The 24,525-nt window shown below is 51.1% G+C and overlaps 1 protein-coding gene across 1 annotated transcript in view; it reads right to left on the reverse strand.

The window, feature by feature from the left end:
• Positions 1-4,833: 4,833 nt before the first annotated feature.
• The window catches only part of RHBDL3 (rhomboid like 3), a 46,217-nt gene continuing 26,525 nt past the window's right edge, over positions 4,834-24,525 (reverse strand). The window contains exons 5-8 of the mRNA XM_039253578.1: positions 23,971-24,083; positions 18,534-18,634; positions 8,440-8,500; positions 4,834-5,170 (exon numbers count right to left, since the gene is read on the reverse strand). Of these exons, the coding sequence (XP_039109509.1) occupies positions 4,899-5,170; positions 8,440-8,500; positions 18,534-18,634; positions 23,971-24,083 (547 nt within the window). The 3' untranslated portion in view covers positions 4,834-4,898. The remainder of the gene's footprint in view (positions 5,171-8,439; positions 8,501-18,533; positions 18,635-23,970; positions 24,084-24,525) is intronic.

Raw genomic sequence — 24,525 nt, forward strand, 5'->3', positions numbered from 1 at the left:
CAAGTCACCAAACTCTTAGCCTTCTCCTCATGTGTAAATATGGGCATATTTATACTCACTTCACATAAGTAGCTATGCAACTGAGAATAATGTATTGAAAATGTCTCATCCAGTGCCCAGCACATACTAAGTAATCAGTAAATTGTCTTCATCATTACCTTATCACTGGTTAATGTCTGTTACAAAGTTATCAGAAGAATGAGAATCTGGTAGGAGGGAGGAACCAGAAAAGTGAAGGGGGAAGTGATAGGAGGCCAAAGGCAAAGCTAACTAAACAGCTTTCGGTTGTTCAGGGAGCTTACCTGTCAGCACCTCAAGTACTGCAGCCTAGAACTGATGGGGTGTGGGGCGTGCACGGTGCTCAGCCAGGGTCCCGATTTTCCCCCTAGGGAACTTAGTTATCCACACTTGAAACAGAAATGAGTTCTTTGACCTTTAGCCTGAGCTGTACTCCCAAATTTGTTCTGGGATAACTTCTGTAGCACTTAAAAATGTGTTTTGGGGTGGGGGTGGGCGCCTGGGTGGCTTAGTCAGTTGAGCGCCGACTTGGGTTCTGTGCTGACAGCTCAGAGCCTGGAGCCTGCTTCAGATCCTGTGTCTCCCTCTCTCTGTGCCTTCCCTGCTAAGCTCTCTCTCTCTCTCAAAAATAAAATCAACATTAAAAAAAATTTAACGTGTTTTTTTTTTTCCTTTTAATAACATACAGGAAACTGATGTGAAAGAACATGATGGGAAACAACTCCCATGGTGAATTTAACAGAGTAGTTTAATACCCGAATGAAATTTAATGGTTATGAATGGCAAAACCACATGCACTGTCATCGGTTTAGAAGAGCTGGAGAAAACGATCCGCTTTCTCAGACTTCATCCATTCAAAACGCACGTGGTTGTTAAACCTACCAAGCACTAGACCTGCCCGCTTACACCCTCTTGTTTTCCCCTTCTGTATGTGAACCATGTCCTTTTAACCTGAGACCGTTCCTATCCCTTCCTCAAGATCAGGGTGTTGACTGCCCCTAGAAAGACCTACACAATAGGCTATTGCGGTAAAGAAAGAAGTAATCAGGTATTTCAAAGATTACTCCAGTAACAGTAGTCAAAACATTAATCTCTCATTATAGTATAAGGGTAGAAGGGGAAGACGGGCACCCACCAGCACGGCTGGCACGAAAGCTCTTGACCTGAAGCCGGGAGTGAGTTTCTTTATTTGCAGACCATCTCCCCCCGCTCCACATTGTACACAAAATTGTCTACCTATACATTTTCATGGCAAGAGAAAACCTAGCTCTCATCAACTGCTCCAAAGAGTACAGTAATTCACAAAAGCTTCAGGACCACCAGACTAGAAGCGCCAGCACCAAGCACCGATTCCCAGCTCTGTCTTGTGCACATCACAGGCCCGGCACCACTGCTGTCCCTCCCCACGCCACCCCCTCCCCGGCCCCCCTCACTGCCTCCCACCTCCAGAGATGAAACAGGGCTCCCACACCAGCCCTTCACACCACTCCCTTCACAACCGATGGCTTTAAAAAAAATCTTTAATGGAATCTGTGCTCAAATAATATGTTACAACAAAAATATACAGAATGTACACGATACAAAAATATTTAGAAACAAACATTGCAGCTTGTGTTTCCTTTCTCTTCCCACTTACTCAAGTCCTTGGGGGTGGAATTCAGTGTGGGGCACGGTTTTTAAGGCAGAGGAGTCTCGGTGCTTTCCGGCCAGCCCCGGGAGCAACGTGAAGGCAGCCAGGAGATGGCTTCCGCTGCACCCGGAAATCTACATTATTTGCAAACGAAATTGGACACTGGGGGAAGATCTGGGTTTGGTGAGAAATGACTCCCCTAATCCTCTGGGTAGGAACGGTCCTCCTAGAAATGGAGAGTCCTATTAGCTGGCAAAAATGCCTCATCAGGGAGCTTTTCCTAATTAAAAAAATGAATGATGAATGGTATCATTAAAGCAAAATTTCTCCTTTGAAGATTTGTTTTCCCTTCCCTAGTTCCTGTGATTCCTCTTCTGTTTAATGAGCAGGCATATCTAGGGCTGCTGTTTGGGGAATCCCTGGCTTTCCATTTCTGTTTCCCATGGAAGCAAGACCAGCCACTGGCCACAGCCCCATGAGGCAAACCGCCTTCCACACTGGGCAGTAACTGTGCTGGACCAGGAAGGAGGGACAATGGGGACGCGCTGCTGGCAGGGCGCTGGGGGTGAGGGTGGAAAGCCAGACACCAAAAACCTTTCTTACCAGACTATGGTCTCTGGCCCTGGGTTGTGCAGAGTGACTATTGACACCACTGGGTGGCCCTGCTTGGAGCTGATGGTTGGGTGAGGCTGGTGGGGGGGGGGGGTGTTAAGCACACCGAAGAACTTTGGGGTTACTTTTGGATGCCACTGACAGGGAACAGCAGCTGGGCTGGTGGCCTGAGGTCAGATGAGGCTCCCCTAGTGCGTCTCAGAAAGGATGGCAAGTGGGATTTCTGCCTCAGGCAGCAAGCTCCCATCTGAAGACCTGAGGGACTTGGGTGCTTCTCTGAGGGCTTTCTAGAGTCTAGTCTAGAGTCTAGAGTTCACAGTCTTCTCACCCCTAAGAGAGGAAGACCCTCTCCAGGCCACACCCGATGAAGACGGGGGTGACTCTCCACTCCCTCCACCCACAACCCAGAGCACCCAGGTGCCAGGTCGGGTGGACAGTCCTCAGTACTGTCAGTTTGAGTGTGGAGTGACCTCGGTGGCCACATGTGGGCACCAGGACAATGTATTTAGCACTGGGCAAAGACGGGGGGGGCGGGGGGGGGAGAGCGCGGGTTGACATAGCCTGGGGCTGAATGAAGACCCTGCCCATTCACATGTGATCACTGAGGACAGGAAGCCATCATCGCAGAAGATCCCCAAACTGCCTGGCCCAGCTGACTTTGGACCGAGCTCCTGCCCTCACTCCTGCACGGACCCAGTCCCTTTGCTACCCAGACTGGAATCTTCATCTTTCTGGGTTATCAGTGATTGGGAGTTCCACGAGCAGTAGAAAGGGAATCGCAGATTTTGTTAAAGGCCATCTTCCCCTTCCCCTCTGCTCAGGGCCTGCATCAGCTCCTGCCCGGGAGTCATTCCCTGAGCCTCGCTTTCCCACTTGTGCAGTGGGGGCAGGGACGAACCTGCCAAGTTCCCTCCCCGCTCTGAGCATCTGAGTCTCTGGGCCGCCTTCACCTCGGACACTCCTCCAAACTAGAAGTCGTTTTCCGGCCTAAATTGGAATTCCTTTTACTGCAGCCTCCCGTCCCCCTACTCCAACGGACACATGGTCCAGCCTCTCTTACACCCCCACAGCTCCTCCCCTCCTAAGGGAAACAGAACAAAACCTTTTTATTTGTGAAGGTCACTCCAGAGGAAAACAAGAACGGAATTGGGCAAAGGCAAACCACAGCATCCTGAGGGTCCCTGGGGCGGGGGGGGGGGGGGGGGGGGCCCCCCCCCCCCCCCAGACAAGTCTCCCACTGGCCAGTGGCTCTCAGGGAGATGCCGGGAAAGGGTGAGGGGTGGGAAAGAAGAGGCGAGCTTTGCTGAAAGCAAGACCANGTCCAGCCTCTCTTACACCCCCACAGCTCCTCCCCTCCTAAGGGAAACAGAACAAAACCTTTTTATTTGTGAAGGTCACTCCAGAGGAAAACAAGCTGCCTACAACGGGGAGGTGAGTCAGAGCATCCGGAGGGTGGGGGGGGGGGGGGGGGGGGGGGGGGGAAGGGCTCCCTCCGCCACAGACAAGTCTCCCACTGGCCAGTGGCTCTCAGGGAGATGCCGGGAAAGGGTGAGGGGTGGGAAAGAAGAGGCGAGCTTTGCTGAAAGCAAGACCATGGGAGTCATACCCTCCCACCTCTCAGTGCTTTCTTTCCTCTCACACAGATCCTTACACACACACACACTCCCCCCACAGGCTTCCTCTGCACCCCCCAAGTCCCCTCACGTTCTTTCCATGGCATGTCCTACAAGCACACAGGATGGATGTCCTCATCCACCACACCCATACACACGCACGTACACACATACACACATGCACACACACACACGCGTGCGCGTGCGCACGCGTCCCCGTGAACAAAGGAGAGGCACCACATAGGGGCAGGAAAAGAAGGAAAATGCTCTAGAAACAAGGCAGGGACACTGATGGGAGATGTCAGCATTCTGGGAGACGGGGAGGGAGAAGTCCAAAGTTGGTACGGGGCCTTCCCTAGGGTGGAGCTTGGGATGAAGTTTATTCCTCCTCTTCAGTTTCGTTCACTCGATACCCCCGGGGCAGGAGGGAGGCCTGGACTCACAGCACCTCCGCCCTCTGCCCACCCCAGGCACTAGTGCCCATCAACAGGAGGGCACTGCGGGCTCCTCTAGCCCCAAACTAACACGCCCACCACACGGCCCTCTTGCACTCCAGAGCTCCAAGCCCAGCAGCTGTGCAGGGAGCGTCCTGGCCCGCGACTGCACCTCTGCACTGGGCTGGACAAGAGCCGCCTGGCTCCTCTGTCCTCGGGCCTTCCTGACATCTCAGCGTGCGGATGAGGGGAAAGGAAAGCCCAATCTGCGACCAGAGAGGGGTCCCCCGAACATACGGAAATGGCCCAGCCCAAGGGAAGGGTTACTTTCACCGCACCCCAGGCCTTCGCCTTGGCCCGCTGTCCTCTGAACAGTCTAGAAAAACAATGGCAGCCACATCCAACTCATCCGGGAGGTGCCTTTCAGAAAAGAGGCTCCGTTGTCCAAACCTGAACACAAGCATCCCAGCGGCCCAGCGTCTCGTCCTGTCCTCCTGGGCGCCGAGGAGCTGGCGCTGAGAACAAGAACGTACGCGTTCCTTCCTGCCGCTGCCTCTGCCTCCCCTCCCCGACCTCGGTCCCCCCAGCCTCCTACGGAGGCGGTGGCAGCTTTAAGTCCAGCAGGGTATAGGCGAAGATGTTCCAGAAGACAGCGAACAGCACGAAGACTGTGTACATGGCCACAAAGATCCACCACAACGACTGGTCCTGCAGCCTCTGCTCGTAGTTCCTCAGGACCACCACGCCCAGGGTGATGCCCACGGCCACACCGCCCAAGTGCGCCACAAAGCTCGGGTGAGGGCACGGCGGGTAGGCTGATGGGTGGAACCGGAGCCACACGGCCCGCCCAAACTCCATGCTCACTGCAAGGGGAGGAAGCACAGAGAAGTCACAGTAGAGCCATCGGGCAGGGGCTGAGAGAGAAGCCTTGCACTCCATCCATCCGTCCGTCCACCCACCCATCCCCCGCCTCCGCCACCCACCCATTAATTCATTCACTATGCATTAGGCTGAGCGCTGTCTGTTCTCTGAGCTGGAGCTACAGTAGTGAAGACAGATCAACCCTCCTCCAGGGCTTACAGATCTGGCAGTCGACCAGCATCAATTACAGACATAAGATAATTCCAGTAAGAAACATTCCAAGGGGGGGAAAATAGGTAACTTTAAATCAATGCTGGACATAAGGAGGGGGATCCTCTGGTTTGGGGAATCAGGCAAGATCTCCCTAGAGGTGTGAAATTTGAGCAGAGATGTGAAATATCAAGAGAAGACCCTAAGAAGAAAGAGCATTCCAGGCAGAAGGGACAGCTTGTGCAGAAACCCGAAGACCCCTGTCCCCGCCCCTCCTCCCCCGCATTCATGAGTCCTGGAGGCTCAGTTTCCCCATTTGCACAGTCTCAGCCTCTATGTACCAGGCCGCACTGCTGGAACATTAATAACAACTTCAGTATGAGCTAGCACTTTACAGTTTATAAAGGGTTTTCATGTATTGCTTCAAACCCTTTAGAGAACCCTCAGAACCAGTGCTTTTGTGACTGGAAACAAGGGATGGAGAAAAGGGCAGAGAAGGAGTGGAAATAAACAGTCCCAACAACGCGCTAAAATTTCTGTCTTAACAGAGTCTAAAAAGCCCCTGTCCCATTCTCCAATTCATTCTTCTTGCATGAACTTGACTCGGCCAACCCAATGGGGTATACTCTCCTGAAAGGATAATCGCTGGGAAGTAGCCATTTCATTGCCCGCCACCAAAATAACACTAAGGGCAAGAATTCTCATCCCCATTTTACAGATGAGGAAACCAAGGCAAATTTGACAGATTCAAAGGAAGTCCTTGGAGGTGGATTTTCTTGTTCAGTTACCATTTAAGAAGGCGGGGTGCCTCTGTCCACCTTAACCACTCTGGGGCCGAGCATTCCCCTGGGAATTGCCTGATCGGCTGGCCTGGGCCCTGCAACTCCAAGGATGGCCGACAGATGGCAGAAAAGGAGCAGCCAGGAACTGACACTGAGTCCTCCCTGACCCCCTCCCCAGGCTCTGGGGGCCGTAAAGGAGGTTTAAAACACACTGGTCCCTATCTCTAAAAACAGCATTTTCGTTTTTATGATGCTTAGAGTTGGGAATTTTTTAAACAGCAAGATTCAGGCTTCTCCTCCCTTCCTTGCATCCAGACAAACTCAGAGTCTGAGCAAGACAGGGAAGCAATGCTCAGCCCACCCCCACTCCACTGCACCCCACTGCCCCCCACTGCCCTGGCTCAAAGAATCTGTGGGCTTTTGAGCACGAGACGTGGATGTAGACGGAAGTGTGGTCCACACAGGCCCACGTCTGTTCTGGCTCACCTTCCTCTTCCCCATGCAGCAGATGGAGCCAGGCAGACAGCCCAGGTGCTCCGGCCCAGCCTCGCTAAAGAGCAGGCGTTAGAAACGGCACAAGTTGGCTCTGAGTTCTGCCTCTATCTCCATCAGCTGGGTGGCCCCGGACCAGCAGTGTCTGGGCCTCGGGTGTCTGCCTGTAACCCAAGCCTCATTAAAAATACTCCCTTCATGGCCACGTTCTGAGGACTGAATGACAGACCATGTGTCCCCTCTTCTCTCTGCCCCCATCGCTTCCGGAAGAGGCTCATCATCTCAAAACGAGCCTCGTAGGAGGCCTCTGGTCTCCCCTCCCCACCCCCAACTCCTTCTCTACTCTGAGCCTCACTGGTCTCCGGAATCTCGAATCTGCCAGTAACTCTCCTGCTTAAAGCCCTGCAGCGGCCTCCCGGCACATCCAGGACGAAGTCCAACTCTTCTCTTTGCATTTATGGCCCCGAGACCTGTCTCTTATTATCTCCGATCACTAACACCCACAGTCCCCAACCTCACGGGTCGGTCTTGCCAGCTGACTCGACAGCCGTGACCCTCCACGCACTGTATCTTTCTTCGTGCCGCATCTTTGCCCAAAATGTCCTCTTGAACCTTGTCTCTGCGGTGACCACCTGCCTGTCCTGGACGCTCAAAATGACCTCTGCAGGCAGAACTGGCTTCTCCCGACGAGGGCCCCACTACACCCTGGACACAGGGGCTCATGGATTAGTCACCAAACTGCAAGTGAGTGTGTGTGGGCATGCACGCACATGTGCACATGCGCGTTATCCTGGGGAAAGGGTCTCCAGCTATTTTTTTATTGTTTAATGTACATCCAAGAGAGTTAGCATATGGTGCAACGATGATTTCAGGAGTAGGTTCCCTAATGCCCCTTATCCATGTAGCCCATCCCCCTCCCACAACCCGTCCAGCAACCCTCTGTTTGCTCTCTATATTTAAGAGTCTTTTATGTTTTGTCCCCCTCCCTGTTTTTATATTATTGTTGCTTCTCTTCCCTTATGTTCGACTGTTTTATATCTTAAATTCCTCATATGAGTGAAGTCATGTATTTGTCTTTCTCTGACTGACTAACTTTGCTTTGCATAATACCCTCCAGTTCCATCCACATATTTGCAAATGGCAAGATTTCATTCTTTTTGATTGCTGAGTAATACTCCATTGTATATGTATATACATATACATATGTATATACATTTACATCATGTCTTCTTTATCCATTTATCCATCAATAAACATATGGGCTTTTTCCATACTTTGGCTATTGTTGATAGCGCTGCTATACATATTGGGGCGCATGTGCTCCTTTGAAACAACACACCTGTGTCCCTTGGATAAATACCTAGTAGTGCAATTGTTGAGTCGTAGGGTAGTTCTATTTTTAATTTTTTGACAAACCTCCATACTGTTTTCCAGAGTGGCTGCACCAGTGTGCATCCCCAAGCAGTCTCTAGCTTCTAACAGGAGATCTCAAAGGACTGACTCCATGACCTGAAAGATTATTTAATCTGGGTGCTGGTCATTGAGCTGATAACCCATTCCGAACCTTTCTCATTCCATATTATGTCAATAAAAAGTTTAAGGAAGGTTAAGTGGTAGCAGAGTGAGCCAGACTGCTCATAATAGCCCCACTTTGTCACACACTATTGACACGTCTCCGTTTCTCTCGTGATCACACACCCCTCAAGGGCAGGGGCTGTGCTATCTTTATAGCCTCCAGGCCTGGCGCAGGGTTCCATCCCACCCAGCCTGCCCCCTTCAGTACTTACTACAGATCAAGGCCACAGCCATCCGCAGCAGCTTGAACTGACACTTCATGCCTGACCAGTTCTATGGAAAAAGGAGAAAGTTCCATTAGATCCGGATCTGACCACCACTCCATGTATCTTGTTTAAGAAAACCTGTCATCGGGGCGCGCCTGGGTGGATCAGCTGGTTGAGTGTTGGACTTTGGCTCAGGCCATGACCTCAGGGTTTGTGAGTTTGAGCCCTGCATTGAGCTTGCTGCTGTCAGCCTGTCAGTGCAGAGCCTACTTCAAATCCTCTGGCCCCCTCTCTTCTGCCCCTCCCCTGCTCACGGGCATGCTCTCTTTTTTTCATCCCTCTCCCTCTCAAAAAATAAATAAAACATTTTTTAAAAAGTCAAGAAAAGAAAAGAAAACCTGACATTAAGGGGCCCCCGGGTGGCTCAGTCGGTTGAGCAGATGACTCTTGGTTTCAGCTCAAGTCTTGTTCTCACGATTCATGAGATTGAGCCCCACGTCAGGCTCTATGGTGAGCTTACTTGGGATTCTCTCCTTCCTTCTCTTTCTGTCCCGCCTTCCTTCTCCCTCTCTCCTTCCCTCTATTTCTCTCTCTCTCTCTCTCTCTCAAAATAATAATAAAAAAAGACAGAAAGAAAAAAAAAAAAACCCTGACATTAAAAAAAAATCTCTTGGGGCACCTGGGTGGCTCAGTTGGTTAAGCGTCCGACTTCGACTCAGGTCATGATCTCACGGTTCCTGGGTTCGAGCCCCGTGTCGGGCTCTGTCCTGACAGCCAGCTCAGAGCCTGGAGCCTGTCTTTGGATTCTGTGTCTCCCTCTCTCTCTGACCCTCCCCTGCTCATGCTGTCTCTCTCTCTCAAAAATAAATAAAACATTAAAAAAAAATCTCCACTATGTCTTGAATGAAGGAGTTACAGTTTGTTCGCACAGCACACCGGCATGAGATTTTAGGCAATGGCAAACCTATGACGGTCAGGAACGCACTTGAGCTGTGCTCACAGAGGAGGAGAATCCAGGTCTAGGGAGAGGAGGTCCCTGCCCCCCTCTACACGAGCAGAGGACACCTGAGAGCTGCATGAATTGTCGGGTCTCATGTTGGCAAAAGGGATGTGGGACAGCGGCCAAGCAGAGGCAAAGCAGAACCATCAGGATGAGAAAAGGAATCAAAATCCTGCATATGAGAAATGGATGAAGGGAAGACCCAGGGTCAAGTTCACTGTTACCGAGTATCAAATGAGTCACCATAAGGAAAGGGCACAGTCAGTGTGACCTGTAAATGGAAGGCTCAATGGACGAAAACATCAGAGAACTTTTTTAAAGCTCAGGATGTTTCCATTTCTAATAAGTAGAGCTGTCCAAAGATGGAATGCTCCATCCTAGGGGGTCGTGAGTTTCCCATCACTGAGAGGTGGGCTTTACGTCACTCGGAGGGGATGCTCTCCAGGATCAGGCACTGGAAAAGGGGGGAGCCAGATGGCCTTCAAACAAATCGCTCTTTTTCCTGAGAACCTCAGAACACTCTGAGCCTCCAAAGCAGACAGACATAGAGTACAATTATTCGCCTTACAAAAGGATTTTTCACTTTACAAAAGACTTCGCCACAGGGTTCCTTTGAGGGGCTCTCCTGCACTGCATTCAAAGTGCCATGTCGTTTATACAGACGCACGCACACACAGAAGCGAGCCTGGGCTCCCCCTGGCACACATCGGCCACAGGGAAGGAGGCTACTGGCCAGAGCCAGGGGCTTCTGCTCCCTCCCACCCCCCCCAACCCCCGCCTTCCCTGCCTGGCCCGGGCCCAGCTGAGGGTACGTCTCCCATTCCTTTGATGCTGGGGGAACACACGTGTTAAACTTTACCAAGGCCCTAAGCACTGGCACACACAATAACGCCTATGAGGGGCATCTGCCAAAAAGAGGGTGAAATCCTGCAGATTCGGCTTCCTGCCCATCGTCTCCCTTTGCCCCCAGTATCCTTCACTGACCAGCACGCCCTCTTCACATAAGGGGAGGTGGGCGACGTGCAGCCCCTCTTCAGGGGGGAAGTCTCATTTTTGCCTGCTGACATGTCCTATGCTAAGAAGCCGACGGCAGGCAATGTTGTCACCTGCCCCAGCAGAAGACAGGGAACAGGAATCGGTGTCCTTCCTGGATCTGGCAACACAATCTAACCTAGACGGCAGGCGGCCCCTCAGCTCCTCTCCAGGAGGCAACGGCAGGATGGGCAGGGACGTGGGAGTCCCTGGCGGATGGACCAGCTCCTCCCAAAGGGGGGCCCCTGCGGCCAAATGGCCCTCCCACCCCTGTGACACCCCTGTGAAGGGGCTCCAACCACTGAAAAAATCCTTTCTGCTGTCGTCCGGCCGGGCTTTGCCTCCGTCATGTCCACCCACGGATCCTAATTCTCCCCTAAAAGTGACACCCACGTTCCTAGCAGTCTTATTCTCAAAAAAAAAAAAAAAAAAAAAAAAAGTGGAAGCAATCCAGTGTCCCTAGATGGATGGATGAAGATATAAGGAAATATTATTTGCTTTAACAAGGAAAGCAATTCTGACCTGTTCTAATGAACGAACCTTGAAGACATTGTACTCAGTGAAATCAGCCGGTCAAAAAAGGACAAATACCGGAGGGTCCCCTCCTCAGAGACACAGAGAGGGACCGATTCATAGAGACATCAGGTAGAAGGTGTCTACTGCCAGCGATTAGGGGAGGGAGAATTGGGGAATGGGCACAGAGTTTCGGTTTTGCAAGACGAAGAGTTCTGGAGATCTATGGTGATGATTTCACAACCGTGAGAATGTACGAGACACAACTGAGCTGTGTACTTAAAAATGGTTAAGATGGTAAATTTTATGCTGTGTGTATTTTACCACAATTAAAAGCAAAAGTGATACAGAACACTTCCAATATTCCTTTTCCTCATAAAAACCCTGTGGGGGCGCTTGGGTGGCTCAGTCGGTTGAGCATCCAACTCTTGGTTTCGCCTCCGGTCGTGATCTCAGGGTCATGGGATGGAGCCCCGCATCGGGCTCTGCACTGGATTCTGCTTGGGATTCTCTTTCTCTCCCTCTGCCCTTCTTCCCTACTCGCTCGCTCTCTCTAAAATAAAAAATTTTTAGGGGCGCCTGAGTGGCTCAGTCGGTTAAGCATCCAACTTCAGCTCAGGTCATGATATCATGGTTTGTGGGTTCGAGCCCCGTGTCAGGCTCTGTGCTGACAGCTCAGAGCCTGGAGCCTGTTTCCGATTCTATGTCTCCCTTTCTCTCTGAGCCTCCCCTGCTCACACTGTCTCTCTCTCTCAGAAATAAATAAAAAACATTAAAATAAATAAATAAAATAAAATAAAATCTGAAAAGAAATATCTTACCTAAAGACGGCGTCTCTTTCACTGTGTCCTGAGTGATACTATCAGGGAAAAATTCAGTCTAGAATACATTGGCCACTCTCTCCTTCAGCTGAGGTCCATACCTCCTTCAGTCCCTACCTGGGGTCTGTCTTCAAAAGCACCGTCTGTATTTTTGGTCTGGCAAGGCCAGCAGGGAGGTGGCTCAGAACTCCTCTTTGGCTAAGGTCTTCATTTGTAAATCTGGAGTGACACCAGCGCTCACCTCAGCTCCTACCTCACGGGGTCGTGAAGGTAAAATGAACTCAGACGCATAAAGCACTAAGAACATTGCCCGGCATGTGGTAAGCGTCATTTAAGTGTCTGATATGATCATCTAGCCCTGAGACAAGGGTGGTGGGTTGCCCCGCACAGCACCTTTACACTTTCTAAAGGACCCTGGACTAGCCAGGCAAGTCCAGCTTCGCCACAGGGCTGCCCAGGCCGGCCTCACTCCCGATCCCTGCCTGGCCCCTGAAGCCATTGGACTTGACCAGCTCGATCCAGTCACACCTCCTGAACTTTAGGAAGGAAGAAATGGAGGGAGAGTCGAAGAGGGCTGGTTCAAGGTCACGGTAAGTTAATGTCAAGGTCACTAGGGCCCTCAGTCCAGGGCTCCGTCTGCCCGCACTTCTGAGACAGGCTCCCATTCTGTCTGTGCCCGCTGTCCCCGCTGGCCGTTCCACCTGCCTCCAAAGCTGAGCAAACATGGGGAAATGACTAGTCTCCCAGCAGCTGAGGGGTTAAACTCCAGTCACCCCTTCCCACCAGCCGCTTCCTTTCCCGGACCCATGATTCCCTCCAATGAAATGAAAGCAGTGAAAAAACAGGAGGAAAGGAAGAGATCTCCCCACAGCCAGCATGGCTGCTGCTATAAATGTGGAAACGCCTGCGGCCCCAGGGCACGCACGGCCCTTGCAGACCCTTTTAATTTATTTCTCTCCCAGACCCTTGCAGGGTGAGAAAGAACCCACTCTCAGCACAGCAAACAAGGGGGTAACCAGTCCCCTGGCATTTCGCTCACCCAACCAGGTAAGAGCTCAGAGGCTGGAACCCAGTCAGGAAACTCACAGCTTCGCATATCCTGGGGGAAGCGGTTTCTTGTCAAAAGACTTGGAGAAATCCCAGCACAGGAAAGAGGAAAGCATGACACAGACAAACTGGGGAGTGATTATCTGGCCCATGAAAGGATTTTTAGTAATAAAATGAACCTTATGACATAAGAAAAACCTTAGACTTTTATGACCAGTCTAAAAGTCTGGTGTCTTTTAGACAATGCTCTTTCTTTGTGCTTTGACAAGATGGTCCTGTCGCAAAAACTGAGGATCTCGAACATTTTAGGGAAACATCTATCGCATAGAGCAAAGTGTAAGTAAATATCTTGTAGAAGTAATAATAGGACTCTGGGGGCGCCTGGGTGACTCAGTCGGTTCAGCGTCTGGCTTCAGCTCAGGTCATGATCTCGCAGTTCGGGAGTTCGAGCCCTGCGTCGGGCTCTGTGCTGACAGCTCAGAACCTGGAGCCTTCTGCATCTCCCTCTCTCTCTGCCCCTCACCCACTCACGCTCTCTCTCTCTCTCAAAAACAAATAAATGTTAAAAATGTTTTAAAAAATAATGGAACTCTGGCCTGTGGGTCCCAGCAAAAAGCAATTAATAAATTATTCAATTATGTTTATCTCAATACTTCTAGCCTTTAAGCTAAGAAGTCTTGGGACACATTCTATAGCTCCCTCTCTCTGCCCCTCCCCCAATCATGCTCTGTCTCTGTCTCCTTCAAAAAGAAATAAACATTAAAAAAATTTTTTAAATTTTTTTCTGTTTATCAATTTTGCCTGTTATCTATAGGAAGCAATTAGAAAATGTGTCCTTTTTTGGGGCGCCTGGGTGGCTTAGTCAGTTAAGCGTCCGACTTTCGCTTAGGTCATGATCTCGTGGTTCGTGGGTTCGAGCCCCGCATCGGGCTCTGTGCTGACTGCCAGCTCGGAGCCTGGAGTCTGTTTCAGACTCTGTGACTCCCTCTCTCTCTGCCCCTCCCCTGCTCATGCTGTCTCTCTCTCTCTCCTAGAAATAAATAAAATATTTAAAAAAAATTTTTAAAAAATGTGTCCTTTTTTACTTCATATACAAAATAGAAGTGTTCAGTACTTCTGTTACCAAGACTGTCTAAGTGAGAGATTCCGCCTTAAATGAAAGCCTGTCTTGTTTTTCATAAAAACCCTCTGGGTTCCAGGGATGCCTGGCTGGCTCCGTCGATGGAGTGTGCCACTCTTGATCTCAGGGCTGTGGGTTTGAGCCCCATGTTGAGAGTAGACATTACTCAAAAGTAAAATCTTGGAGCACCTGGTGGCTCAGTCAGTTGAGCATCCAACTCTTGATTTCAGCTCAGGTCATGATCTCACAGTTCATGAGATCGAGCCCCATGTCGGGCTCCGTGCTGACAGTGCAGAGCCTGCTTGGGATTCTCTGTCTCCCTTGCTCTCTGCCCCTCCCCTGCTGACATGCATGTGTGTGCTCTCTCCTTCTCTCTCTCTCATAATAAATTAAATAAATAAGTAAATAAGTAAATAAATAAATAAAATCTTTGAAAAACACACACGTTCTGAGTTCCAAAAAGCTTGCAGTTTACATCAAGGGAATAAGTTCAGAAAACATTTCAACCAAAAAACTGGATAGCATGAAAGAATTGCAATCAAGACTTCTTAGCTTAGTTTTTTATTTCTTTAAAAAAATTTTTAACATTATCTATTTTTGAGAGAGAGAGAGACAGAGAGTGAGCAAGGGAGGGAGGGCAGAGAAAGGAAGACACAGAATCTGAAGCAGGCTCCAGGCTCTAAACTGTCAGCACAGAGCCTGACGCGGGGCTGGAACTCGAACTGAGATCACGACTTGAGCCGAAGTCATGACTGAGCCAAACAGGTGCCCCAATAAACATAGAAAATTATACATATTCAAGGATATGTAAACACAACCCTGCGAGGGTGCATGTACACACACCCATGCACACGCAGGACCTCCCAGCTATATGGTGATTTGCCACACGGAAAGCATTTTCACATCTATTTTTTCCACGTCTGTCTCACAACTACCTTGTGAAGAAGGCGCTGCAGATGAGGGGACAGAGGCCCTGAGAAGTGAAGGAACTCACAGCTTTTAAGATGGTGAGTCCAGTACTCACATCTAGATTCTCTGACCATCATGCTGTTTCTCCTGTGTGTTCTGACAAGGTGCTTCATTGCACACGTGCAAGCACGCACGCACGCACAGAAATCTTCATTTGGGAATCTAAAATTCTAGCATACCTATTGGATGGAGCCACATGAAACTGCCAATGTTTCAATGCTTCTGACCCACAGAAATGGCTTCATCCTAATGCATCTCTGACGTGCTGGGCGCTGAGCTAATTTGGGTAAAGGCGGCCTCTTGTTGAAAGGAAACCAACCTTTCTAATGAGAAAATGAGGTTTTTTTCACCATCAAATAAGCATCGCACAACTTTCTAGGGAAGGCTACCATATGTCATGCTCCGGGGACTGTGATGCTCCCAATTGGCCAGCGAAAGCCATGTCTTTCTAGAAGGGCAGTGGGCTCTCGGATGGGACTGCTCAAATGCCCCACCACAGGCCATGGGCTACTTGCCAGAAAGAAGTGTAAACTGGAGGAAGACTGTTTTCACACCTCCCTCCTCAACCCCCACGCCCGCCCCGTGGCTCTTGGGGTGAGATGTGCCCTCACCACGGGAACTCCTGGGGCGTCAGGGCTGTGTTCTATGCTGCGGGGCAAGGGGTGGAAACGGGACATCTCCACGAACTCCTGTCTATTTCCTCTTAGCGGTGCTGGTCGGTGCCCTCACACACGTACACATCTGGGGGGGGAGGGGGTTAGCATTTCCATCCCCTCCAGAAAGGAACTGGGGCAGGGGGAGGGGGGAGTGGCGGTGGTGGAATTCAGAGAAAAAGCTGTGTCTGGGGAAAGCTGTGGCACCGATACAGAATGACCCATTTAAAAGGGTTGTGTGAGGCAGCCCTGTGCTGCCAGGTTCCTCAGCAGATCAGGCTGCGCGTGCCTGTGTGTACGCACGCGTGTGTAAGCCCACGTGCCCAGACACACACTCGCATGTCCACACAAGCTTTCCTACACCTGCTGTGTCGCTCCAGGTGCTACGTGACGTTGCCAAAATTCAGATGAGGAGTAAGTGTCGTCGGTGTCCGTCTGTCAATCCCTCCTTTCCTTCCCTCTGTCCCTCTCCCGCTCCCTCTCTGTGTATAAAGGGGACTTTGGCGAAAAGAAAACGGATGGTGTGCTGAGCCTGGCAGGTGACAGCGACAATAAATAATAAAGAAGAAATGGGAGAATTTAGGAACTGCAGACGTTGTAACAACCTTCACACATCAGCCACGTGGGTGAAGACAGTGACAGAGGAGGGAGGTGAGAACGGGAGGACCCTGGGGGGAAGCTATGCCTTTTCTAGACACCGCTCATTCCTTCTTCCCTTCCTTCATTCAAAATTTAGTTGGGGGAGAGGGAGGGGGAGGGGTCCTGGCTGGCTCTGTGGGTGGAGTGTGCGACTCTGGATCTCGGGGTTGTTAGAGCCCCACGTTGGGGATAAAGATTACTTTTAAAAAATGGGGCATCTGGGTGGTTCAGTTGGTTAAGCGTTGAGCTCTTGATTTCGGCTCAGGTCATGATCCTAGGGTCATGGGATGGAGCCCCGTGTGGGGCTCTGTGTTGAGCATGAGGCCTGCTTGGGATTCTCTTTCCCTCTCTCTCTCTGCCCCTCCCCCACTTGCATACGTGTACACTCTCTCAAAATAGACTTTTTTTTTTAATCTTAAAAACATTTTACTTGGCACCACCTACGATTTGGCCAGCCCTGTGCCAGGCATGGGGATGAGTAAGACCTGGGCCCTCCCTAGAGGGGATTCCCTCCTCCCACTGCCTCTAAAACAAGGATTCTGGCTTCCTCTGAGACTATCAGACTGATTCCAATTTCTCTCTTTAGACTCTGTCTCCGTTTGGAGTCCACCCTGGCCTCTTCTGGGAGGAGAAGGGAGTCAACATTTACATTGAGTGCTAATTTTCACTTTATCTCCTTTATCAATATCATTCCATTTCACAGAGGTAGAAACAGGCACAGCATGGTTAAGTAATCTGCCCAAGGTCCCTCTCTGGGAAGTAAGTAGCCAGGACTCAGATCTGGGCTGACCGGCTCCAGAGCCTGGGCTCTCAGCTCATGTACTAGAACGCCTCTCAGGACGGGCGCCTGGCTCAGTCAGCAGAGCGTGGGACTCCTGGTCTCGGGGTTGTGAGTTCGAGCCCCATGTTGGGCATAGAGATTCCTTGAGAAACAAAATATTAAAAAAAAAAAAAAAAGCCCTTCATTAAAAAGCAAAAAAAGAGCATGGGAAAGGAATGGCTGGTCCCAACACTATGAGAGGCTGGTGTAAGGGAGTAACACCTGAGTGGCTGTCAGGAAGTATGGGTTCAAGTCCTGATTTTGCCACAACCTTCACTGTGACTGTGGACAAATCATTTAACCTCTTAGAGGCTCCTTTCCCTTTTGAGAATTTTGATGAGGTCCCTTTACTTTTAATCATCTGTGACAAGCAACGGATTACAATTATGATGCATGCTAGTGGTCGAGGATTGCAATACTTTTCAAAGTTGCCTTTTTTTACATTTTTTATTATTTTTCTTAAAGTTTACTTATTTATTTTGAGAGAGAGAGAGTAAGAGAGCGGCAAAGAGAGAATCCCAAGCAGGCTCTGCACCATCAGCACAGAGCCAAATGTAGGGCTGGAACTCACAAACCAAGAGATCATGACCTGAGAGGAAATCAAGAGTCGATGGCTCAACTGACTGAGCCACGCAGGTGCCCTTTTAAATTAACTAAGTAATTATTTTTTTTTTAACATTTATTCATTTTTGAGAGACAGAGAGAAACACAGTGTGGGGGGGGCAGACACACACACACACACACACACACACACACACACACACACACAGAAATCTAAAGCAGGTTCCAGGCTCTGAGCTGTCAGCACAGAGCCTGACACGGGGTTCAAACCCACAAACTTGAGATCATGACCTGGGCCGAAATTGGATGCTCGAATGACTGAGCCACTCAGGCACCCCAAATTAATTAATTTATTTTTTAATGTTTATTTGTTTTGAAAAAGAGTGAGAGAGAACGGGGCAGGGGCAGAGAGAGAGGGAGAGGCAGGACCCCAAACAGGCCCTGCACTGTCAACGTGGAGCCCGATGCAGGGCTCGAACTCAAGAACTGTGAGATCATGACTTGAGCCAAAATCAAGAGTTGGATGCTTAGCTGACTGAGCCACCCACGTGCCCCTAAAGTTGTCTTTTTTTAAAACTAGGCTCTGGTCCCAACGTGGGGCTTGAACTCACAACCCCAATGGGGTCAAGAGTCACATGCTCTACTGATGAAGCCAGCCAGGCACCTCTACTGTCACACTTTTTAAAGCTGAATGGGAAAGGGGTAGAATAGGGAAATGGGTAACTTCATAGGCAAGAAGAAAAAGTATGAATCGTATATGAAATGTATTTGAAATCAGCCTGCAGAAAGTGAGGAGTGAAGCTAATACCAGCCAGGTCTGCCTGGCATTCCCGGGCCTGGGCTGGGGAGTCGACGAAGATCCCCAGGGAGGACTGGCATGCAGAGGGGAGGCCGAGATATGCATGCTGGGGCAGGAGGTGCTCACCATCACAATGTTGGCCAGATGGGCGGAGACGAGTGCATACACGCCTCCGGAGGAGCCCACCACAGGTGCAGTCATGTCGGCCACAGACACCGCCAAGGACCCTGGTACAGAGAGACATCAGGAGTTCAAGGGTGCTGGCGCGCACTCCCCACCCCTGCCCCAGGCCCTTGCACACAGCAGCTCTGGGTAAGACTCCAGAGCAAAGGCTCCGTCTCCTCCTTTCATCCAGGAGCCTTGGATGCCTTGGAGCCTCCTAGAGGCTTGATTTATGGCTTGAAAGAGCCATCTGATTTGAACTTCTTTTACGGGAGACCCAGTAGAGGGAAGGGATCAGCCGTCTGTCACTGCAGCCCTGCCTCACTTCACGCTACCTTGGAGTTCTGAGCAATAACAAATAGTAGTGGCACTTACTGCAGAAGCGGCTACCACGCATGGGCCACTGCGTGTCACGCACTGGCCACATGCTTTACTTACCTCGGCCCCTTTAGCCCCCAAGACTGCCCTTTGAGGAAGGTGACAGCAGCCTTACTGCAGAGGTGAGGAGGCTGAGTGGAGTCCCTTGGTACCAGGGCTGGAACCAGGATTTGAGTCCAGCTTTGCCGACACAAAGCCCACGTTCTTGGCCTCCATAGCAGCCACTCCCCAAACTGGTACAGAGAGAGGTCAGCCTCCACCCCCCACCATCGCTCTCCCTGCTCAACAGCATCTCAAAACCCACTTGGCCTCACCTCCGACCTCCCTCCAGCCGAGAGACAGACAAAAGGCCAGCAGAATCTTCAGAGTGGGGGTTCCGCTGGAGGGAAAATGTCCTTGAAAAGTCCCAGGAAGGGGAAGGTGATGTCATACCCTCTGGGGGAAAGGAAGGGTGCAGACTGGGGGATGACAAACTTTTGTGCTGGCAGGGAAGTTGGGCAGAGAAGAGAAGGGAAATGTATTGTTCTGGTCTCATTTAAGTGTGATCAATGCTTTGGCTTCCAGGGAAGGACACGCGAGACTAAAAATAACTGGGAGGTAGAGCCCAGGGCTCAGAGGCTGAGAGGTGGCTGGCCTGGGTGAGCGCGCAGAAATCACCGCTGGAAGATGCCCGCAGGCTCAGGACCCAATTAGCCGCTGCCTGGGTGGAGGCAGAAGGCACGGGCAGAAGTCCAGGCTGCAGGCTCTACAGAGATGGAGGGTCCACTACCTGGGAGGCTGGGCTCAGCCCGGGAACCAGGGCTCCTGACACATCTGGGCATGAAGAACCTCCCAGAACGGCATCATCTGCCTTCTCCCCATCTCCCTGCCCCCTCAGACCTCTCTCAAGGCCCCTCAGCAAATCCTTGGTCTCAAGGGGGATGTGATCTCCCAGGGAAAAGCACTGTCATGAACCGAGAACTCCCAAGTCCTTCTACCCTCCCAGGGTGACTATAAATCTTTCTTCTCCCCTTTCATGCTTTGCCTCTGGCTTTAATTAGGTATTGATCTATTGTCAGATAATTTTTTTTTTTTTACTGCCTAGCCAAGGGGTCAGCCATATATAACAGAGGGAAAAAAATCCCAGGGTGGCAAACAGACAGGCAGTGGGATCTGCATGACAAAGGATTCCCACGCTCCCGCTCTCAGGCAGGGACCTGCGAGGAAGGCTGCATTGCAGGGCTGCGGAGGGCTGGCTGCCGGAGGAGCCGCTCATTAATTACCGCGTGGACAGAGGAAGCCCCAGCCTCCCCGGGCTGGCCCTTTGCCTCTAGCAGGCCCAGCTTCTGCTCCGTCCGCCTCCCGAGTGCGGGGGATCGCATCGGTAGGGAGGCAGTAGGGAAGGCTCCGGGGTCCAGCCTCCCCACACTGACCTTTCTCTCACCCTACCCATGGATAGCGGGGTCTGCGACCCCAGGGTCAGGGGTCAGGTTGGGACTGTGGCAGGAGTCTGGAATGGGGGCGTGGCTGGCTAGTCGAGTGACCTTGGGCACAGCCCCGGCATTCTTTGGGCCTCAGCTTTCACGTCTGTGACATAAAGAGGTCTAAGCTTTCCGACTTCCGAGCAGCGAAACCCTCTTTTTCAAAGGAAACCTTACCCCCACCCCTACCCCACAGAGCGGAGCACAGAGAGCCTAGGGCTGAGTAGGGGTGGGGCCTAGGGAGTCAAATGTGGCACTCGCTGGAGGGGACCTCAAGAGTCCATCCAGGTCAGAGACTCAACAGTCCGAGATCCTGAGATCCAGGATTTGAGGTTTGGATCCTGGTTCTAGAACCCTGAAGGTAACAATCTGAAGTCACCAGTCCTCTGTGTGTGGCAGAGAGATTTTCCTCAAGTGGCCGCAGGTTACCCCTGGACTAGAGGGACTCAGAGCAATGGCACCCATGCATATCAATACGGTCATGAAGGCCATCCCGGGACAGGATTCCAGACAAGCTGTCTGGAACCTAGCCTGACAGCTGACAGTTCCATAAGGCCTGTATGAAGGCCCCAGAGGTCATGGGGGCAGAGGATGGGGACTGGATGGCAAGCTGGAGTGACACACACCTCTGGACGGCAGCAGGCCAAGGGACTAGTTACAGTGGCGGCTCTGAACTCTCTCGAGAAAGTTCTGGGCCTACACCAGCACGCAGACAAATCGGTGACTTTATCATACTGCACAGTTGCAGTCATGTTAGCCTGAAATAATTTAAAGCAGGTGTTTTCCAACATCTCCCTTGGCCATTACAACAAAAAAATCCAAATAGAAATCAGCAGAACATCTACCTTTAAGCAAAATAACTTTATTTATGTTACGTATTCTCTCCTTTGTTCTACAAATATTTGTTGCTTAACATATGCCAAACCCTGAGTCTCTGGGGATGCCCACATGGCTTATCATCTATGTAATCTGTAAGAAAAGCTTGGTAGAGCCCTTAAAATACTGGTTTTTCAAGTCCCTACATTTTAGCCATGTGATTGTGAGCTAGAAGCCAGAGACACGTTGGTCTCAAGCATTGGCTAGAAGCATGGGGTTCCCATTCCAAGTACTTCTTAGTCTTTCTGAGAAAACGAAGCCAGTCGTTTCACCTCTCTGAACTGCCATGAAATGGAGGTGACAGTACCCACCTCCTAAGATTTGTCACTCCGGAAAAACTCACGTGAATCCTCTATCACAAGCCCAGAGTATTGCCAAGAGCTCAGCAAAGGTTGGCTGTCATTGCTACAAGATGTGATGGCCTTGCCTTTGCAATAGTTTCTTTGGGTGGGGAGCTAAAGGTTGGGTCCTGCCATCTATTTAAGACCTCTCTTGGTGGGGGCACCTGGGTGGCTCAATTGGTTAGTGTCTGACCTCTGCTCAAGTCACCATCTCACGATTCGTGAGTTCGAGCCCCATGACGGGCTTCGAGATAACAGTGCAGAGCCTGCTTGGAATTCTCTCTCTCTCTCTCTGCCCCTCCCCTGCTTGCTCTCTCTCAATCTCTCTGTCTCTCAAAAATAAATAAAAACATTACAAAAAAAAAAAGGACATCCTTGGCTTCTGACAATAAATAACCTGCACAAGGAAAGGTCTATCTTTTGGTTCTCATAACATATGATAGTGGTTTGAAGCACAGCCTTTGGGGTCAGGCAGCCCGGGTCTGGGGCCAGCTCGTCTCGGGCAAGTCTTCTGAGACACTCTAAGGCTGTGTCTACACCTGTAGCAAGTGGAGAGTAACAGTACTGGCCTCGAGGGGGTGCTGTGAGGATTAAATACAGGCTGCGCAGGGCAGGCACTTGATAATGACTAGCTATCCACTCAGGGTCTGCCTGGCTGGGAATGGAGCCCCCTCTACACTGGGATGCACACAGAGGAAGGAAAGGGTGCAGGCAGATCAATCAACTCAATCCTGGAGATCAATGACATGATTTATGGTGACCAGAGTGCCCTCTGGTCCGAATCAATGCCTCAGACAGAATAGTACATGTAACTTGCTTTATGATACGGCCCCACACCCTCCTGTCTGCTTGGCAAGGCCTCCCTCTGCGCACCATCCCACTCTGCCCTGGTGTCCCTGGGGAGTGATACCTGCACTGCCTCCCTGCTGGGTATCATCTGGTTTGGGTGAGGCCTGAGTCATCTTGAACCTTACTTCTGTCTTCTGGGTTACGGACACTCCCATCTAATTGACTACTAACTGCAAGTGTTAGGAGTGTCTTTCCTGTTCCTCGCCATTAACCATCTGGGTCTCTGGGTATCTAGGTATAGAAAATGTGGCTATAAATCTCCAGATGTCAAGACTTGGGGACTGCGTGGGCGGCTAAGTCTGGCTCACAGAGATCCTCATGAGACCTTTGTTCAAGGATGTGGAAGGTGCTGGATGCGGGAGGCGCATGTGGGTGCTGTCCAAGGTAGCCAAGTTTTCATTCTCCGCACACAGAGAAATGAAGAAGCTCAGTGAGGGGCCCATCTCCCATGCTGAGAGTTCATGAACTGGGGGATGAGCCTTGCATGGGTGAGTGGGGTGGGACCCTTCCCTCTTGGATTCCTGAAGCCACTTCAGTTACTCCCAGAGTCCCTGTCTGCTCACTGTTTACAAGGTCAACGCTGCCCTGCTCTCCTGATGACAACTTCAATGCCACTCAGAAAGGATTAAGATCTTACTTAAACATACACACAAAGCTCCCTTGGGCACAGCTGTCAAGGTGAAGAGCTGAGGCGGCAAACCTTGTAAAAAAAAAAAAAAAAAAAGAAGCCAGCTATAAAGTTGGAAGCATCACGAGGGAGATCCCTCTGTTCAGAAACACGGCTGGTGCAGACTCTTCCTGCAGAAATGCAGTCTGCTCTCCCCAGCTCACCCTGGCCAGCCTAACCTCCCCTCCGGGGAAGGAGAGGGGGAGTCCTGCTGGCCACAGGGCCCACCATCCTCAAGGTCATGGTCTTTCACCATGTGATCAGAGTCGGCTGGGGCCCAAGTCCCCTCCAGCTGGCACGAGTGCTCACCACCTCTTAGGCCAGACGTGCTTCCTGCACGCAGCAGGTCAATCAAGGGGACAGGGGTTGGCCTGGTGGGTGGGCCTGGCCCCGCCCACACCCTGAATGTCCCTGCAGGGATCTTACTGTGCCTGTGCACAGTTTACATGGCACAGTTACTCCATTGTCACCTCACTCCACCCTCGTAACACCCTACGGGCATATCTTATTAGTTCCTTCCTAAAACCTAATGGGGCCAAGAGAGGTTAAGGAATTTCCCCAGGCTCACACAGCTACAACACGGCAGTATAAAGATGGAAACCCCAGGCAATCGCCCGTTCCGGATCCTGTGGTCTCCCCCGCTTGCCATCACATGCCTCTCTCTTTGGCTGGCAGTTCCCTTTCCAGGGGAGATTTGCTAACCCTGGTAGTCAGGAGCCTTGGGGATGGGGGTCCTGAAGCGCTGGAAGCCTGGGGCTTGCCCAATCCCATGGGGTCCCCAGCCACCCTGGGGAAGTGTACCCCCACGGACTTGTGGCCCGCCCGCCTACCTGCCACAACGCCAGCCACGTAGACAAGCCCGATGCGGGTTGCTCCGTGCACCATCTCCAAGGGCACCCCTACCAGGAGCTGCAGCACCACGTTGAGTCCCAGGTGTTCTATCCTGTACAGAAAGACCACTCCATCCATTCATTCATTCATTCATTCCTTCATCAAACAGTGTATGCCAAGATGCTGGGAATCCTGCAGGGACTGAGACCCTATACCTGCCTTTGAAGAGCTCATGGTCTGAGTCTAAGGGACAGGAGTTATAGTGCAGACAGTCCATCTTGGAAACAGCACACCTTGCCTGCCACCTGGGACAGGAAGGACCAGGGCAGGGCCTGGGCAGTGCTTGTGACGCCTGCACCTGCCATAGTGAGAGGGCGCCTAACCATGATCAAGATCCAGCAAGTCCGTCCGCTCACACATGAGAAGCCAAGACTCAGAGAGGGGCACTCACTGGCCTACAGTCACACAGCCCGGATTCCTGATGGTCAGAATCCACTCCGTTCACCAGGCCACGGAGTTATTCTGGCTCACTACACATTTGTAAGAGCTACTGA

This window comes from Hyaena hyaena, unplaced genomic scaffold (genome assembly GCF_003009895.1).
Source record: "Hyaena hyaena isolate Hyena2069 unplaced genomic scaffold, ASM300989v1 scaffold_10, whole genome shotgun sequence".
Classification (NCBI taxonomy): Eukaryota; Metazoa; Chordata; class Mammalia; order Carnivora; family Hyaenidae; genus Hyaena; species Hyaena hyaena.